Here is a 19,996-nt window from a genome sequence, read left to right on the forward strand (position 1 = left end):
TATTCATTTTATTTCAGCCGTTGCACGTGTTTCAATCAGATCAATACTCTAAAGTGTGTTAAGTTGTAGTTTAATACAGTGTTGGCCTGTTTTAATCTATAACGTCTGTTAAATATAAGTTTGTATAAAATCCATGTTTTTAGTTTAAAAATAAACGTTGCTAATATCGAATAAGACCATATTGAAACTTTGTGAAATCAGTATTCATTATTAAAAATGAAGGAAGTTGATTTGTCGTTCTGTGAATGAACGTGCACAGAGAAATCATCGTTCACTCTCCGTCCTCTCCGGTCCGAGGGGGCGGGACTGAGACGAGCCATGATTGACAGTTCAAACTGTAGGTTGTTCATATTGTGAGACGTGAATGTTTACGTATTGGTTACAGTCAGTCATCACCACCTCCGGCCCCATGACAACGCCGTTTGTTTCGCCGCGGTCTGCGCATGTCTGTGCAGGTGTCGGGCTTAACGCCTCACGCGGAGCTCACTCGCGCGAATGTATTCGCTCCCCTTTGCTCACACCTCCGGAAACTTTCCCACGGGTCCGTCTCTCTCACCTCCTCCCCATGCACGCGCTGCGTGTTCTCTCACCTCAACAAAAGCTCTCGTGCCTCTTTTCGGACCATTTGGACACGTGCGGGAGGACAAAGGGTGTTTAGGGTATAACGATAGAATGATGGAAAGAACAGTATAGGCTATTTGTTGTTTTATCTATTTATATATTTGTCTCTTTATTCTGAGATGAGCCGTTCTGCATAATGAGTTTCACTTAAAGTATAGTTTGTTTAAGATTTTGAATGAGGACTTTTACTTCTCGAGTGGTTCTATGTGGAGTTGTATACTTTTAGAATATCTGAGTACTTCCTCTGCCTACACATAGAGGGAATATATATTATCAGGTATATAATACAAAAACATGTGATTAAAAAAATGAAAAGTGAATAAGCACCCTATGACCTTAAATGAAAAAGACATCTCGGTCGAGTGTATCTCATCATGCACGCGGTGACGGACCAAAGTGACAGTCCTTTGTGTAGCTGATCAAAATCTCGGTATAGGGGCACGCTGAGAGGGGGGGGGGGGGGGGGCAGCAGGAGAGCAGATCAATAAGCAGATGGCGCGCGATCGAATATGTGCATGTTGTCGGCTGATGGCGACGATGCTTCCCGGTGTTGTGTGCACGCGTCCCCCCCCCCCCATGCTCTCCAGGGAGCGGACGCTGCACGTGCTGAAGAAGATAGCTTCTGTGCGATAGACGGCCGCGTCCCTCACGTTAACGCTCATTATTATACATCAGTGAAAACATGTTGGGGTTTTCTTTAACACCGAGGGGATTGCGACATGGAACTTTCAGAGCGAAGTGAAGGAATCTGAGATCAGCTGATCAGTGAATTAACTGAGCAAATGGTGAAACAGCACACACGTGTTTCCTGATCTCCACGAGCGAGTATAATTGAAACACAATATATAGGTATTGGTTAGAATATTGAGTTATTAGGATAAGATAAGATGCCTCTATTGATCTCCACAGAACTCAACATTACAATCCAAGCAGTAGCTACACACCGTATACCCGCGACCAGAGCTGTAGTGCTAAAAATATATGATAGTAATGACAGGCATACATGTAATGTGATAACCATAACAGTGTATATACAGCAGAATAGTATAAAGTACAATTTGAAAGGTGAAATGTATTGATATACACAGTGTGTTATCACGTGTATTCCTGTTCATTAGTTAGTTTCATGTAAAACCACACACATCATATTACAGGTCATGTGACCTGCATCTTTTATTTCATATTGGTGCTGAATTTGGTTTGTTAAATCTGCTGTGTCACATCTTTCCTATCACTGCGGGCTCCTATACGGCGGAGAGACTGTTGTTGTTTGGCACGCGGATGGATGGGCGCGCGCATGCAACTTTCATTGATTGTGTAATTCATTGGTTACAGTCCGCGTGCGGGCTTATATCCTATAATTCATCAATGTGCTGCTTTTGTTTCAAGCCGCCAGAGACACACACAACACGCGTCTGGATACAAACACGATGACAATAGAAGGCTTGGTGCGTGTGTATGTGTGTGTGTGTGTGTGTGTGTGTGAAGCGTGCCTCGTGCCATGGGTGGGGATAGAATGGGGCGGGGGGGGGGGGGGGGGGGGGACAATGGAGGCACGCGCTGCCCTCATTAGAATGAAAATAGGGGGCGAGGTGGGTCGCGAGCGCCAAAAAAAAAGCAACAGTTTGTTAGCACACACAAACACACACACACACACACACACACACACACACACACACACACACACACACACCTTGTGTACCTGTCCCCCTTATCTTGTACAGAGCGCAGGCACACTGCAGGAGGGAAGCAACTGGCTTTATTTAAGGCAAACATTATTTATCCATTGTTTTTTTGTTATTTTACAAGGGAGACCTTTATCTGTCTCAGAACGCAGGTTTACAAAGTCTGAGCCTAAACCTGAACTCGGAGAACCCGGAGTTTAGGTTACCTCTCTTTCTGGAACTGAAAACTCTGAGTTAGTTAACCGATGAGGGGAAACTCTGAGTTAGTTAACCGATGAGGGGAAACTCTGAGTTAGTTAACCGATGAGGGGAAACTCTGAGTTAGTTAACCGATGAGGGGAAACTCTGAGTTTTCACTAAACCTGCTTCCTGAATCAGGGATCAGCTTAAGTGCTTTTGTTTGGTTCTCATGCAGTCACAGTGATATCGAGCTGTAGAATGAAGACTCGGTCTACTCGCTGCAGCTATGCCGATAAATCCGCTGATATTGCAGATGTATATGCATCAGTGATGTCAGCTGATAAGTAACAACCATGTGCAGAAACACCAAACTATTTTCCCACCAGAGAGCGCTGACAAGTTGTGCTCCCGTATCTATGAGATCATATCAGGATTGTTTGTTTATGTTTTTAAAAGATGACTATACAATATATGTACTTTTTAAACTCCCAAATACCGACATCTGCATCGGCCTCTAGTATCAGCATCTGATCCAGCCTGGTTTCACAGCCTGGTCTTGTATGAATGCTTTTTAAACTTTTTTGCTTTCCGAGCGTAATTTTCACACCTTAACATTAGACTCTCAGAACAAGTGCTCCCGAAGTCAGGTGACGTAGTATAGAGAGCGAAGTAGGGAGGAGGTTGTGGTGGATGGACGGGTGAAACAAATACAGGACTTTCACCCAGACTACCACTCTTAATGTCCCCAGAAGTCCACGTGGACTATTTACTTTGACTGAGCTTACGTGCAAAACCCAATTCACATATCAAACGTCCTCATTTTTACCCACACCATGATCTTTTCCTCAACAAAAGCAAGTAGTTTGGTTTGAATTCACAGCGTAACCCACGTGTTTAAAGCGGTAACCATGCGTCCGCGTGTGGCACGTTGGGAATGACGAGACATTATACTACACGTGAAAAGCTTAAAATGTGCTGACATGACACAAGAAATGTCCTTATTTACACGCCTTCCCATTAGATCACGTTGGTTTTCCAGAAGTGTAATTGTGAGGTTGAGTTGGACACTTTCATCTAATTTATCATATTTCATAAATAGGCTACAGTGTAGTAGCTACTAATTATAGTTATCAATAGCTTAATATGGAAAGACTCAAGTAAAGTAGAAGTACCTCAAGATTCCCGAAAGATTTATTAATGTGTTCATGCAAAACAGAGAAATTAGCTTTTTGTTAATGACATCTGGGCAGCTAACACCCATACACACACACACACACACACACACACACACACACACACACACACACACACACACACACACACACACAAAAGGTGGCTGACGTCTCTCTGCTCCTATCTGCCTCTCTTTCTTTCAAGAGCGTTAACTGTCCGTCTGTTTAGGCCTTAACAAAGCCTGTGTGTGTGTGTGTGCGTATAGGCTTTACACTACAACTTTACACCGCTGTTTATAAACAGTGTAGATACGGTAACATGTTTGCACTGTGTTATTATTTATTTGTATTTAATTCCTAATAATTTATAATTTATAGTTAATTTTATGCTGACTTTTCAAATTGTTAATGATTTAATTTTGGCTGTCATTTTTTAGAAATATCACATAGATTTGATAAATGCATGTAGAATACAGTAATCAATATTGTGATCTGCTACAATACGGTGTGTGTGTGTGTGTGTGTGTGTGTGTGTGTGTGTGTGAGAGAGAGAGAGAGAGAGCGCGTGTGAGCGCTCTCCGGTTGACCGGGGGGAGGCAGTAAAAGGAGCGTTTGGCCGCTCAGGCTGCTGCAGCTGCCGCCTGACAGTTTGTTCTATTGCCCCGCTGTAATTGTCTCCTCGATGGTGACAGCGAATCAAAGCAGGGCCCCTACTGCCCCCCCACCAGCACCATGCAAGACTCCTTAGCACTCCACACTGAAAGAAACACCACACACTCCTGACTTTACTTTACGTTACACACAGTTACGGGACGGAAAGCAGCTCACAATCACAGAGACTTCAAACTGGCTGCAGCAAATAAATATCACATATATATGAATTAGCGGTTCACGTCTTCGCAGGTCGAAGCCAGGAGAGATAACACACCACCGCTCTCAGCGATGATGGGAATCGGCTCACCTGCTGAGCGGTAAAGTCTCAACGGTAACTCGTGCCCGCAGGCCGCCGTCACTCCGCCCGTCGGACCGGAAGCTCCACCCGCTGATTGATTGACGGGGGAGAACAGAGGGAAAGTTTCGCAGCACACGAGGACTTGTTCTTCAGGTGGATATTTTTTGCAGTGCGGCCCCCTCCTCCTCTCACCCCCTCCTCCTCCTCCTCCTCCTCCTCCTCCTCGGTATAAAGCAGGAGGTGCAACCGCAGCTGGCACAGTCCAGAGTTCAGCAGCAAAGCGGATCTCTTCTCCATATCTTTTATTTTTTCTCTCCATCCAGCCCGCCGACACGCACACTTGGCTGCCACTCTCACTTTTAACCCTTATATTTTTTTATTTCTTCCCAGAGCGTCTTGACTTTTTTATTTCTTCCGCTCCGTTTCACGGACCCGTGTGGATTTTACGCTTTTTACTAACCTCCACCTTGGACCTCCGGAGCTTTCTGACCCGGACGCTCCGTGCCTACACGCCATGTCGCGGCCGTTACTGTCGTGTCTCCTGCTGCTTGTATCAGCGCAGACGGTGAGTAGCACTGACAGCACACCCGCTGGAATTCAGCTCGTGTTTTCCAGCTTTTAGGAGCCGCTGTGGGGACGCGGGCAGGTTTGAAGACGTGCGTCATTACGCGCAGCGCGCCGAGTAACTTTTACAGTTTTACTTTATTTGTCCTGGACCTGATTTTACTTCCGTTTTAATATCACATATTCATGGATGTGTAGCTGGTGAATGATGTAGTACAGACAGTCTGAAGTCACAAATATAATAGATATATGCGGGAATAATAACTTTATTGTTGAACGTTTTTCAGCGTTTGCAGCATGTGAACGGACTGTCTGTGCTCACTTGTTTTGTACATTATCTTTAACATGTACCTGCTATTTTCTTTGTATAATGGTGATGATTTATTTTGCTCTCTGTATCCGACCCTTCTCTTCCCCCCTCTGCCCCTCATCAGGCCGTCTCCTCCGGGGTCTTCGAGCTGAAGATCAACTCCTTCACCAGCGCCCGCAGCGTCTGTCGCTTCCAGTCCCGGGACTGCCAGATCTTTTTCCGCGTGTGCCTCAAGCACTCGCAGGACGTTATCAACCCGGAGCCGCCGTGCACGTACGGCACCGCGCTCACGGAGATCTTCGGCGCAGACTCCAAATCCATCTCCGGGAGCGCGCCCATCAGGGTGCCGTTCCACTTCAAGTGGCCGGTAGGTGACAAAAATCCCACAGTTTGTCTTCAAAATTCAGAATCACTTTAACACTTAAAGTGATCCACGTGTGTCCACGTGTTTCACGACATTCCTTCTAAAAACACTTCTATATTTAAATATTTAACTCTTTACATTCAGAGCCTTCGGTCGCCTGAATAAGCAACGTTTCCAGCTTCTTGTGTATTTCTTTCACTTTCAAAATGAAACATTTAGAGGAACGACATTGAACCACGAAAGCAACAAGTTGTATGTACTGCAGGGTTAAACATTTGCAATCGTCGATTACATGACGGATCTCTCGATTAATCGATCCTCTCCAACTCATTCAGGGGACTTTCTCTCTGATCATCGAAGCGTGGAACGCGGAGTCTTCGGGTCTCGAGTCTACAGGTAACTGCTGCTGCTTCACCACAGGGCGGCGTTGTTTCCCCCTGAAAACACTCACAGAGCAGCCAATAGAGAGGAGAGTGTTGAGGTTTTGTGAATAAACAACAACAACTGTAATGCAGGAGTCCATGTTTGAGGAGTAAATACTCTTATTATATTTGAACTTCTAACACAGTAGATGTTAAACATCTGTAAATACTGTAAACTTGCCATAACAGATTTTTAACACACTGCTGTAAAGTCAATATAAAACTTACTTAAGATCACCGTTGGAGTAGGCTATTACATGGTAAACTCATTACAGACAAACATTTACTCCCCACAGGAAGATTATAGGATATGAGAGAAATGATGTATTATTTGAGCTGTCTTAACTTATTTTCAGGTTATTATTTATTTTAGAATAAGTCCTCAGTTATCCGACACGCACCATAAAGTTCTCTCCTCTCTTCCCTCGCTCATCCAGAAAACCAGAACAACCTCATCAGCCGGTTGGCGACCCGCCGCAGGCTGACCGTCGATGAGGAGTGGTCACAGGACGTGCACTTTGGCAACCAGAGCGAGCTCCGCTACTCGTACCACGTGGTGTGCAACGAGCACTACCACGGTGAGGCCTGCTCCTCCTACTGCCGGCCCCGCAATGACACCTTCGGCCACTACACCTGCAACGACAACGGGGACCGCCGCTGCTTGGAGGGCTGGAGGAGCGAGTACTGCTCTGACCGTAGGTGTTCATACTGACCTCTCACTGCTCAATGTAACCCAACGACAAGGTCTCAATCACAGCCACGCTAACTTTGACTTGTTTGGGAATTCAGCGTTTTTCAACAGCTCAAACCTCATGCACTTAAAACACATGAGATAAAAGGAATAAACTCCAACTAAATGGGATAAAACCTGCCTCAGAAACACCCGAATGGTCCTTAAAGGCATCACCCTGTTGTTGTAAAATTACATTATGGGTTAAATGTGTGTCATCGCCTAATAGTGAACTCAAAGTGACTGTATGATACTGAAACGTTTTTTATGTGCTATAATATCTCTTGGATATTTGTAAACAGTCCTATAATATTCCTGTAGGGACGTATTGTCTGTGGAGCTCAGCAATGAGTTTAAGACTTTTATTTCTAATTGCAATGTTACTTATTAGGAAGTTGTGAAGTTTGTACAGAAAGTTTTGAGAAGGGTTTCAGCAACCACATGAGTTCAGCGTTGCTTCAATAGAGCCAAGTGTCTGTAAAGTGTTCTTTAACAGCATTGTGACCCCTCTTACTCTCCTCCCCCTCCTTTTTTTATCTTAACGTTTCTTCAGATCGGGAGGGAGGGTGGTGGTGTGTGTGTGTGTGTGGGGGGGGAATGGGACCCTTGGCGCTTCATTTTTTTTATCCAATGGCCTTGAAATTGTTAAGTCAAGCAGTTGTCAACGCCATTGCTTCTCTTGGTGGCTGTTGACGACAAAAAAAGATCTTAGAGATTCAGTTTTTTCCCTGTGTGTGTGTGTGTGTGTGTGTGTGTTGGCTCTGGGGTCTGCTCCTTTTGTTTTTAGCTCAACAGTCGGGCCCCGTTCGGCCCCCGGTCTGCACGTTTTAACAGGGACACGCGCTGGAGCTTAATGTGCGCTGCCGTGCGTGAAAAGAGACGGCATGTGTTGCTTTTGTTGTGTGGGCCAGCTGCTTCGTTCAGTACTTAACAAGCACTTGAAGGGGTGTGTGTGTGTGTGTGTGTGTGTGTGTGTGAGGCCCTAAGAGGGGAGGGGGGTTGTTTTGTGATTGGAACGAAGAACATGAGACACACATGTACTCATAGTAATATTCTCTCTTGTTTCCTCCCCCTTTCTCCCTTTCCCTCTCTTCCTTTGACTTCCCTCCCTGCGTTCCCTCTCCTCCTCCCATCAGCCATCTGTGCAGCGGGGTGCAGCGTGGAGCACGGCTTCTGCGAGTCTCCTGGGGAGTGTGTGTGCCGGCAGGGCTGGCAGGGCGAGCGCTGCGACGAGTGCGCCCGACACCCCGGCTGCCTCCACGGGACCTGCCAGCAGCCGTGGCAGTGCAACTGCCAGGAGGGATGGGGAGGCCTGTACTGTGACCAAGGTGGGTTGCTGGTTCATCCACCGGCTCACCCCAAAAAACACACGCATGTCAGTTTTAGGACACAAAAGAAGCATTTTAGCATTCAAGTTACGCTGCTAAATCACACACGTAACCACTGACCTACAAATCAGTCAGTTCACCTCGTAACTAGCCAGCCTTCAAACTATCAATATGGATTAGACTCCAAAGCTTTGTTAGACATTCTTATAAAAAAAAGAACTCCAAAGTCACATTTTCACACAATCATTTTTCTTCCCTTCGGTTTAATCTGTGAACTATCGCATTACTTGGTTTTATTCCCACATTGCAATTGTGTTGTTTTACTCATCTGTAGCAGTGCACTGCAGCTTTATTATATTAGTTTATAAATGATTAAGTAACTGAAAGATAAACAGGGTAAAAGTAAGCCGTAGCAGTGTGTGCAGATGGAAAACACTGTGCAGTTTAAGATAGTTGACAGAATAAAAAAGTTGTGTTAGTTTTAAACATAAAAACATCACACATTTATAGATTCTATAACCATATTGTGTCTGCAGGTTTTACTTTAATATAAAGCTGTTTATCGTTCGCATATGAGCAAAAAAGAAAAAAGAAGCTTCTCAAAGCCAACCGATCTGATCTGTTTCACTTCATTTGATCATCACGCAAAAAAAACACCAGCACTGGTGTAATGGTGTAACGCTAGAATCTTTTCAACCTCAACCGTTAAATTAAAATGCCAACAAATCTCTAGCCATACCCATATTGTAATTCTTAATAGATATGTCTTGATTGGCATCAGTTATGTTCTGCAGCATATGCCTCCTAAAAATAGCCAAGAGCCACCACAGATTCAACTATTCTTTAAAATACAAATAAACTATCTGGAGATGGACCAGAAGACACAAAAAACTGCTAATTGTTTTAAAAGTTTATGTTCACGTCTTAGTTTGAGTCTGTGTGATAAAAGGTTACAAGGTTCATTTTTACATTCTGTCAAGAGTTCAGATGTTCTGATGATGTTTAAGGCAGTCGGGATATCCGACGCTGCACATCTGGGAACCTGGACCAGCAAACTGATCCTTTTTCAAATCTTGACAAACCATCATGATATGTCCATGTAAGCTGGACAAGAAGAACTTTGGATATTCAGATGTTTTTTTTCCCTGAGGTTTGGGACCACCTTGCAGAATGTGGTTGCAAAGTATAGCGGTGAAAAGCTTCAGTAGTGGTCACCTTGCTGCTACAAAGCAGCATGTATTTGGCAGTTCCACCCAAAAGAATCTTCTTATTTGGCTCTCTAACAGGCAAAGTCAAGTTTTGACATTTAGAATCCTCAAAACCAAATCAGAGATTTATGTTTTACACAACCTGCACCAAACTCCCTTTCCCTGCAAATATCTCATCTTCATTTCTTGAGACAAAATACCGTCTACAGTATTGTATTGTAGTTTTCTCATCCCTTAGTAAACTATTGCTACAGAATGTTTGCCCGACTTACCAAACAAACTTTTTGCTAGAAGATTTTTGCAAAGAATTGTATGTACCACCATTCAATGACATTAACATGATCTACTGTTTGACCACCTGCTTCTTTTCCTTTATTCTGAAATAATTTAAAAGGGGAGTGAAGTCTCCCTAAAGTATTTAGACTACATAGTAAGCCTTTATCTTCATACATGTCTTGATCACTTTCAAGAAAAGGAATTTAAATCTTAATTAATACCATGTAAAGACATTTGTGGCTCATGTTTACAGAAAAAGAAGGTGTTTTTTTCCTCTTGTAGTTGACTCTGCTTCAGTTGGTTCTTTAACCAAAGCTTTCTGTTACTCTCGTCCTGTGTCTAAACCCCAGACCTGAACTACTGCACCAACCACAAGCCGTGCCAGAACGATGCTTCGTGCACCAACACCGGCCAGGGCAGCTACACGTGCACCTGCAGGCCCGGGTTCACTGGCAAGAACTGCGAGATCGAGACCAACGAGTGCGACAGCAACCCCTGCAAGAACGGCGGCAGCTGCAAAGTAAGTCAACTCACCGGATCTGATGACGCTGTAGTTTTACACTCGACTTCACTGAACTCAACAAGGTTTTGTTCAATCAGCCTACAGAACTCCTAGATTATCTTCCTTCATGTTTTAATCATTTAGCGTTTAACAACTACCGAACAAATACAGAAACATTAGGAAACTAAATAAAAGCACGATACAAGAGAGCGGAGAAATTTTCACCTCCTCACCCTGTTTTCTCCTCCCGTCTTTCCACCAGGATTTGGAGAACGATTATTCGTGCGAGTGCCCTCAGGGCTTCTATGGGAAGAACTGCGAGATCAGCGCCATGACATGCGCAGACGGGCCGTGTTTTAACGGAGGAACCTGCTACGAAAACGTGGCTGGCGGGTACAGCTGCCGCTGCCCGCCTGGGTATACGGGCTCCAACTGCGAGAAGAGGATCGATAGATGCAGCAGCAACCCCTGCGCTAACGGTATGAACCTTTCCTGCAGAGTTTATGAAAGTGAAAAGAAACAAACATGCACAACTGTTAGTCAATGCAAAATACTAAATTCATAAACTCAGGCGTGCTCATGCTGGTTGCGATGACAACAAACACTGCAAAGTTTGCAGAGCCGCAGATTTGATCACTTTTGCAAGAACATAATACAAAAGTGGCATCATGAACCAGCTGCACCAAAACCCCAAATCCAGTCTGTCTTCCTTTAGTCCGGGAGGAAATCTGTGACATCATTTCCTGCATTTCATTTGTTTGTCAATGAGGCCAAAATGAACCTGTTTGTGGGACTGATCCTGTGCTAACACAACTAAGCTGATGCTGCACCTGGTTAAGAACATGGGGCACATATTGTATATGATTTCAAAAACATTTTTTTGGAACAGCCTTTTCAGTATTTGCCAGAACCTCTTGTACCCTCTAGGGGTACTAGGATTTTTGGTGGTTTACACTGACTTGCAGTTGAAATGATTTTTGGGCCGATGGCAAAAAAGACAGTCTGGAGCCGTGTAGACCAGCTGCTACTATCAAGCAACAAAGGGATCTGTATCTGCAAATATCATCAATATAATCAATGATCTGCAATTAGTATCAGCGGCAAAAAAAAGGTGATCAGGTTATATTTGTAAAAGTTTTATTTGCTCCATTTTTTCTTTTGAGCTGAACCAACCTGTGATCCGACCTGTGATCCGATCAGTGATCCGATCAGTGATCCGATCAGTGATCCGACCTGTGATCCGACCTGTGATCCGACCAGTGATCCGACCTGTGATCCGACCTGTGATCCGACCTGTGATCCGACCTGTGATCCGACCAGTGATCCGACCAGTGATCCGACCAGTGATCCGACCTGTGATCCGACCAGTGATCCGACCTGTGATCCGACCTGTGATCCGACCTGTGATCCGACCAGTGATCCGACCAGTGATCCGACCAGTGATCCGACCTGTGATCCGACCAGTGATCCGACCTGTGATCCGACCTGTGATCCGACCTGTGATCCGACCTGTGATCCGACCAGTGATCCGACCAGTGGTCCGACCTGTGGTCCGACCTGTGGTCCGACCTGTGGTCCGACCAGTGGTCCGACCAGTGGTCCGACCTGTGGTCCGACCTGTGGTCCGACCTGTGGTCCGACCAGTGGTCCGACCAGTGGTCCGACCTGTGGTCCGACCAGTGGTCCGACCAGTGGTCCGACCAGTGATCCGACCATTGATCCGATCATTGATCCGACCTGTGATCCGATCAGTGATCCGATCATTGATCCGATCAGTGATCCGACCTGTGATCCGATCATTGATCCGATCAGTGATCCGACCTGTGATCCGACCAGTGATCCGATCCGAACCGTGAGTTTTATGATACATTGCACCACTAGAGGGGATACAAGCAAGGTAGGACATTTACATATATTTTAGGGGGCGATTTTCGCCCCCACTGTCTGAAATCCAGGGGCATTTAAAAAACAAATTGGGGGCACTTTTTGAAACTTGTGAAATAACATTTAACCTTTGTTCAAAATAATAAATATACTTATTTAGGCTTACAGTATATGAGCAATTGTCATCAAATGGCAATAATGAGACTATTAGGCAGTAGTCTACAGATTCAAAGTGTTTTCTTACATTTTTTGAACAAAAAACAAACAGAAAACATAAATCAGACAATCATATTCAATTTTATTCTTATTTCTTTGTAGTTATTAATAGTTGTTTAAAAAATGATTTTGATTTTTTTGTTACCTTTAATCATGTTCTACCTACCTAGTACAGGAAATACAGATAGGACAAAACAAAGAACAAAAACAAAACACAATAAATGGCATACCTGCAAACTCATAAAAGGTGACAAGCACCCGAAACCGGGGGGGGGGGGGGGGGGGTTACCCGGGAGAATTTTATTTTAAATATGAACTTTAAAATGTAGCATTCTGGTTTACTCTGAGAAGAAAATTAAGTGATTAAAAAAAACTAATTTATTATTCAGTTATTCATCAGTATTTCAGCTCTATTATTATTAACCTTTATTTAGACAAAATCCATTGAGACCGAGGTCTCATTTTTTAGTGGAGCGAGTGATTCGTTTTCGTTACTGTATGGCTTCATATTAATGGACTTCCACTGTTACTGTAAAGCTGTTAGAATTGTGGCCTATCTTCTATTTGCAATTAATATGCATTCAATCCAGTTCAATTATTTAAATGAAAATGATAATCTACTCTGGCTAAGGTACCTTATCAAGAGTAAAATAATAGCTGTAATCTATACACACCTCTGCATTAGCAACCCGCTGAAATGAAGGTACAGGCTCGTGGGACTGTTAGTACACTGGCTGTGGTCATTACAGTGAACATGTCTGTCAGTGTGATGAGGACATGTGAGCCCTTGTTGCTGTAGTTTATCTCCTTGGAGCAGAGGCTGCATGTAGCATAGCCTGCCTTATCAATGTATTTAAAACACTGTGACAGCAGGAAGCTGTACTCACGTCTGTTTAGACCTCCACCTTTATCCAGGCCCAGCTCCACTCACAGCTCAGCCCTGCGTCAAGCTGTGCTACAACCAGCCTCCTCTTCCTGAAGCTCTTTGACCTCATCATCTCATCAGTATCTGGGCCTCATTATCGTGGTCATAAAAGTTATGACGACAAAATCGCCTCATTCTACTTTGAGTTAAAAAAAACAACAACCTGCAACCAGATGCGCCGGTGTTCCGGTTTAACGTTAACAAGTGACCGTGTGAACTGAACCGGAACACGGGGGGGCTGCATGTTTCATCACGTTACGTTTTTTCCTCCTAAATCGCGATAATGACAAACGTTAACAGTCGACAAAGTTCCGCATGCAGTGGACGTTAACTTAACCCAGCAAGTCTGAACGGTAACGGAACATATCGTAACTTAAACTTTAACGGAGGGAAAGACGCTGTACACATCTTAACGCTGATTGGCCAAGACTCGACACGTCAAAGATGTTTTATTGTGAAGATCACCACATCACCTTTTCTCCTCGTCTCACTCCAATCTGAGAATGTTTTTGACAAGTTCATTCAATTATCATTATTATTAGAGGAAATTATGGGGGCATTTTTTGCCCCTCTCCTAGTGATATCAGGGGCAAAATTATATTTCTTAGGGGCAGTTTTGCCCTTTGCCCTCGTGTATTTCCGACGCTGGATACAAGCAACTGAACTGAGTTTATGTTCAGGCTGACGAAGAACGATGGACATTTATTAAAGGGACGTGACCCAAATTATTAGCCTGTGAGCATAGATTTTTATATTTCTTGCTTAAAGTTGGAACTCAAATGGTCAGCTCTAATTCCGTCCTGATTCACTTGCATTGATAATTGTTTCCAATTGACATAAGTGATTATATGCAGAGATGGACTCGTGATGTTTGGTTTAAAGCCTCACATCAGATATTTCTGTGTGTGTCAGAGGGCAGATAAACTCCTCGATTGTCACGTAGGAGCCTCTTGTCTCTGTCTTATCTTCTTCTGTCTGACTACCCGAACATGTTCGTCCTCATTGTTGCCGTCGTAAACAAGCTTGTTTTCAGCAGTAGCCCTGGAGACTCTCAGACCTCTCGAGTCTGTCTCTCTCTACCTGGTTGCACTCGTCTCTGGCAGGAATCCAGCGCTGGCAGTGTTTTTCAGCCTGATACAGCAGTCAGCGCCGGGCTGACTTGAAATCTTGAAATGCCTGCTCCTCTTGTGTGCCAAAACAGTTTTACAAGATCACGTAGCCCGTTGCACCTCACTGTGGCATGCCAACTGTATGTGTACCCTGTGTATGCATGTTTACCTCATTAACTACATTTACCTTCTCTTTACGTCGCCCCTGAACATTTTCCAAAACACACATTTCTCTTTAAGATTGATTCCTTTCTTCCAGGCAACCATTATTTCACTTTGTTTGTTTCATCACCTTGCAGAGGCTTGAAACTTGCTGCAGAGTGATGATCCATCATAGTCAACACTGTGCCGATTTTATCGGTTTAAAATATGCAAACTCTCAGTCCGGTGTTATCCTTCTCAAATCATCCGTGCTGCATTGTTGTAGTGGCTTTAGTTTTCTAACCTGAAGAATGCTCCTAGTCGTCTAGGACGTCAGATTTTCTCACCAGCTCATGAAAAGCACCGTGCAGATCGAAATTCAGATAAATCGAAAGGATTTTGTTATTCTGGCAACAACAACAAAAATCCAGCATAACATTTATTGTGATGGATCAGCTATCAGCAACAAGCTGCGAGTCTCTGCAGGTTGATTTTCACAGCATTGTGAAAGAGAATATGGTTTGGAAAATGTCCAACAGTTAACTGTGAAGGAGTTGTAGTAAACAGGATTTTAAAAAGAGCTGAAACGCTGATGTTACAACTTAAAGAATGGGGATGTTTTTACAACTTTGTGCTGTGTCTTCATCGGGAAGGACAGATATTATTAGTAGATTTTATTTTATATTAGTTACTCACAGGATTTCAAAAAAACAAAACACTTACGTGGAGTTTTAGTAAAGTAAAAGGATGCAGACTTTGTTCAGCCACCTGTTCTCATCATCCAGTTGGGTCAAACAGATAATCAGGATCAGACGGCTCCACGGACAGAACTGGCATCACAAAAAAAAACGTTATCACTGAATGTTACAATTAACATAGAGTTGTAATCTCTGAAGGTCCCAGTTCAGCATTCAGTTGTCCCTCAGGTCCTCATTAGCGTGTTGAAACCGCTTCCTGCTTATCTGTGATCTGCAATCATTCCTGACTCTCAGTGAAGCCAGACAGCGAGAGAAAAAAGACCCTCATAACTGCTGAGAGGTTGTTGTTTTTTTGCAGTGTTGCAACACATCGACCGCCCAGAGCAACCAAATGTGGATCTGAGTCTGTCTAACAGTGTTTAGCCTGTAGTTTGAGCTTCAGTGTTTGGCCCTAAATCGACCCTACAGGTCCCATTTAAACGTCTCCAGAAGTCCAGAAGTCCAGTCGTGTTCAGTGTCCTCGGGTCCTTTCCTTTCATTTCCTTCTTCAGTACATGCTAAACAGATGGTGTTGGTTTGCAAGATTTAAAAAGATAATCGCAACAATGAAGAAAGGGTCAGTAAATCCTAGTCCTAATTGACAAATATTTTACAGTAAACCCTACATACGGTGGAAAACATCTCCTCAGGATGTTTCTAATCACTCACACATTTCTGTCCTGATGAGCTGGGAGGAAATGTTGTAATACGCGTGGTTTCTTCCCGCTCTCCTGTCTCGGCTCTGTCCAGATGGAGTCCTTTGTTATGAACTCCTCTTCTTCTTGACTTTGTAATGCGTAGAGGATTAAAATGCGTTGAAGATTGTGAATTATTCAATGTGTTTGCAATCAACAACCTCTTGTAAAACCCAAAGAAAAATAACTTTTTGTTTAATCCAACATTACTTATCTTAACTCTTACCTCCGTTGGGCATTACAAATGTAATCGGCATGTGACTTTGGCATTTTTCAAACAGAAACACAGTTTTTGATGCACTTGATTCCACTATAAATGAAGTCTGTAATGAGTCTGTTCAGGCTGGCAGAGACACTCTGGTATCCCCCAAGTAAACATCAGATTTAATTTAGCAGATATGCACATGATTCACCCTTTAACATCTTTGTGTCACTGAGTAATGTTGTCCACATTGATGAGCACTGAAATCATATTTATTTAAAAATAAATATTCCACATTCCTGCATTTCAGCACAAGCTAACAATCACTTTTTTAATATAGAGTATGCTTTACTCCCTAGCTTGTCAGCAGCATCTTTCTTCCAGCCACTTTGTTTCTTCCTTGGAATTCGTGTGAGATACTTGCTGGTCTAGATACTTAACAGGGAAAACAAAACATGTATTTTTTTTTATCTACCCCTTTCTCAGACCACATTTCTTTTCTTTTACTTGTTACTGATACATTTTACTACAGTTTATCATTTTATTAGGTGGATATTGTCTCGTTTCCATTATTGTGTTTTAGTGATTTATTGTGGAGCTCTATCTTGCACAAAAAATGCACGTAACAAATAATTTGTCTTGATTTGATTCTCCTGAACCAGACCTATAATAGGGTAAAACAAACTGTACATCTTTGTATAATGTGATGTCCCTTTCCATCACTTTGCTCCGACAGTTAGTCTGTCTTCCAGGTGTGTTTTCACTAAAAACCTTCCTGTGTCTTTCTCTCCGCAGGCGCTCAGTGTTTGGACCTCGGTAAGCGCATCATGTGTCGCTGTCGCGCTGGCTTCACCGGCTCTCGCTGCGAGACCAACATCGACGACTGCGCCGGCAACCCCTGCCGCAACGCGGGCACTTGCGTTGACGGCGTCAACGACTTCACCTGCACGTGCACACTCGGCTTCACCAGCAAGGACTGCTCCATGCGCACCAGCCCCTGTGACCAGTTCCCCTGCGACAACGGCGGCGCGTGTTACACCCACTTTACCGGCCCCGTGTGCCAGTGTCCACCGGGCTTCATGGGCGCACGCTGCGAGTACTCCGTCGGCAGGCCGACCACAAGACCGCCTGGGAACGGCGACACCCCTTCTGCTCTGATTGCCGCCATTGCCCTCGGCCTAGTGACGCTGACCCTGCTGGTTTTCGCCGCCATCCACATTCTGCGTCAGCTCCGCTGGGGCAGGGAGCTAACGGGCATTACCACGTCGGTGAAGAACGACCTGGAGACGGTGAACAACCGCAACGCGGTGATCGGTGGGGGGGGGCCCTACAACGGGAGCTTGCCAGGACCGCCACTATGTAGCCTGAGAGAGAAGGAGGCCTTCCTCATCCCGGGGGGGCAACTTAAAGTGTCCAATAAGGATGCAGCACTGGTGGAGAACGGTGGCGACAACATGACCATCTTTAAAAACAAAATGGCCGACTGTAACCTGGCGAATGACGAGCAGCGCCTGGCCAGGAACAAGTTTGACCTGTAAGAACCTGATGATGGTTTTAATGGCTCTCATTGTGTCTGTTCATGTTGTCGTCCTTTTTTAATATTTCCTTCTCTGAAATCTCGTCTGTTCTGTGAAGACAAGTGGCAGCACGTTTGACTGTCATCTGATCACTCCAGTGTTCGTACTCCTCCACAAAGTATTTCTGTTTACATCTTTGGTTGTTGCCGCTGTACCAACGCGCTCTCTCTCTTACTCTCTAACAGTAAGAAGTGTGACTCGTCCATGAAGGACAGCCTGTATCAGCCAGTGTTCATCATCCCGGAGCAGATGGAGCAGTGTGTGTTTGCCACTGAGGTGAGGACACATTTACCAACACAAATATGCAGAGTGCATGTTTGTGTTTCATATTTGGTCCTTAAGAGGCTCATCACACCTCTGGTTTGGCACACTTCGAATGTTTGTTAGAAAGTATGACACTAATGCTGCTTTGACGCCAAACGCGTCGCGAATTATTCGCGCGAGTAGATTACATACAAAGTCTATGCACAGACGCGATGAGACTGTCGCGGCGCAATTGACGCGAATTTGCGGCGCGATTGATTCGCGTCAAACGCCAAATCGCTCCAAACGCGCGAGTTGAAATTTTTCAACTTCTGCGAAATATTCGCGTTACGCCCCGGCGCGATAGCCTATCAGCGTTGAGTTGCTCCCCCTGTCATCAGTGACGTCCTCCCGTTGTTGAATCAGGAAATAAATACTGTAGTCGTCTGTGTTCACCCAGAGCTCTACGATCAAATTCGCTTCATTACATAGTTATTTCAGAGTCCCTTTTTGTCGGAGAAGACAAGTACAAATCGGCATCATTAAGTAGTTATTTCGGAGTCCCTTTTTGTCGGTTTATTGCCGTTAAATCACAGCCAAATCAGTTTATTTTGTGTTCATACAGCTGTAGTAAACAGCGACGTGTGGCTTGCTAGACACAGTGAATACAGCTCGATAAAATCCATGGAGCTCCTCTGGACAATGTTATGAACCCAGACATGACGGCGTTTAGTTTCCCGGGATATCTGTGACTTCCACAACTAAGCAGAAATAGAGGTTATTTTTTTCATGGTTAATGGCGGACAGTTGAACGGCTTTCAGGGCGATAAGCCGCGCCCCCTCTCCGGCGCGATTCGCGCGATTCACACATGAACACAAATGGTCCCCGCCGTTTTGACCGGCGGCGCGAATGGCGCGAAGAGCACACTAGGTCTCTTATCAAAAGTTTGATTTTAAATTGAATATTTAAATCTATACAAATGTAGACGATGGTTAAATCAGACAATACCAGAAATAGTTGTTATTGTGCACTGCATACAGCCGTACTGTAATAAATCAGTATGGTGTTTGTTGCGTAGCTGACACTGTTAGCCAAGTTTACAGTGGTCTGATAATATCGCTAATATTGTCAGACTGAGAGTTTTATGACTTTAGATACTGAAACATGTTGCTGACTTAACCTCTAGATATTTACACATCTAGTTGGAATAACACGTCAGACTTCATTTCAAGTAATTGATGCAAATAGAAAACAATAATGCAAATCAAAAATAATCAGTATTTAAGATGAAATAAACAATATTGTTTAAAAAGGGATCTGTTTGTTAAAAAAGGCTACAAAACAACATGACATGACTTGTAGAAAATAAGTAAGAATGTTGTGATAAACTTTCAAAATCGCTTCATTTGTTTCTGTGATCAAGTGATTCAGCAGCTTCATTTAAAGTCCTATGTGGCGAGGAGTGACAGTTTATCTGCTCCATATTGGGGAAAAGCTCATATTTTCAACTGTTTGTCGGAAGTCAGTTTTATTCCAGATGCATCATCCTGTTTTATAAATGGTTTGTTTTGTGGGACCCAGAAGAAGCCGTGCCATCGATGCTGACTAACTGCTGTAAATCTGTCTCATCCTCAGGTATAACCTCCAGTTTTCAGACTGCCGGGGGACTTTTACGCTGAAGGCTTGAAAGGTTTTCACCTAGAGGATCTATTCGACACACTTTATTTTATTTAATATTTATTTCTGCTGCTCAACAGAAAGAAACTAAAAGAAAGGATTTATTTTTTTCATTATTTTCTGCTTCAATATTGACAATGTACGGATGACAATTAATCTATTAAGAAAGAAAGAACAACAAAGGAGAGAAAAGAGGAAGAGCGAATATCTGGCGTCATTTGCACTATTTATCTTTTTTTATACTTTAAATCTTAATATAATATTTCTGTCCGTAT

At 43.8% G+C, this 19,996-nt stretch overlaps 1 protein-coding gene across 1 annotated transcript; it reads left to right on the forward strand.

Annotated features, from left to right (window-relative positions):
• Nucleotides 1-4,620: 4,620 nt before the first annotated feature.
• Nucleotides 4,621-19,791, forward strand: dlc (deltaC). Its single transcript, XM_076075464.1, has 10 exons — nt 4,621-5,175; nt 5,609-5,851; nt 6,184-6,244; nt 6,708-6,965; nt 8,137-8,328; nt 10,163-10,332; nt 10,577-10,793; nt 17,019-17,757; nt 17,986-18,076; nt 19,680-19,791. Exons 1-10 carry the CDS (start codon nt 5,125-5,127, stop codon nt 19,683-19,685), a joined length of 2,028 nt encoding a protein of 675 aa, XP_075931579.1. The 5' UTR covers nt 4,621-5,124; the 3' UTR covers nt 19,686-19,791.
• Nucleotides 19,792-19,996: the final 205 nt, after the last annotated feature.

Source organism: Anarhichas minor, unplaced genomic scaffold (genome assembly GCF_050575085.1).
Source record: "Anarhichas minor isolate MPS153535 unplaced genomic scaffold, ASM5057508v1 ptg000052l, whole genome shotgun sequence".
In the NCBI taxonomy this organism is placed as follows: domain Eukaryota; kingdom Metazoa; phylum Chordata; class Actinopteri; order Perciformes; family Anarhichadidae; genus Anarhichas; species Anarhichas minor.

Coding starts and splice junctions, on each gene's coding strand:
- dlc (XM_076075464.1), top strand. CDS start 5,125: ATGTCGCGGCCGTTACTGTCGTGTCTCCTGCTGCTTGTATCAGCGCAG. Junction 10,333..10,576: donor AGAACGGCGGCAGCTGCAAA/GTAAGTCAACTC, acceptor TCTTTCCACCAG/GATTTGGAGAACGATTATTC. Junction 10,794..17,018: donor CAGCAACCCCTGCGCTAACG/GTATGAACCTTT, acceptor TTCTCTCCGCAG/GCGCTCAGTGTTTGGACCTC.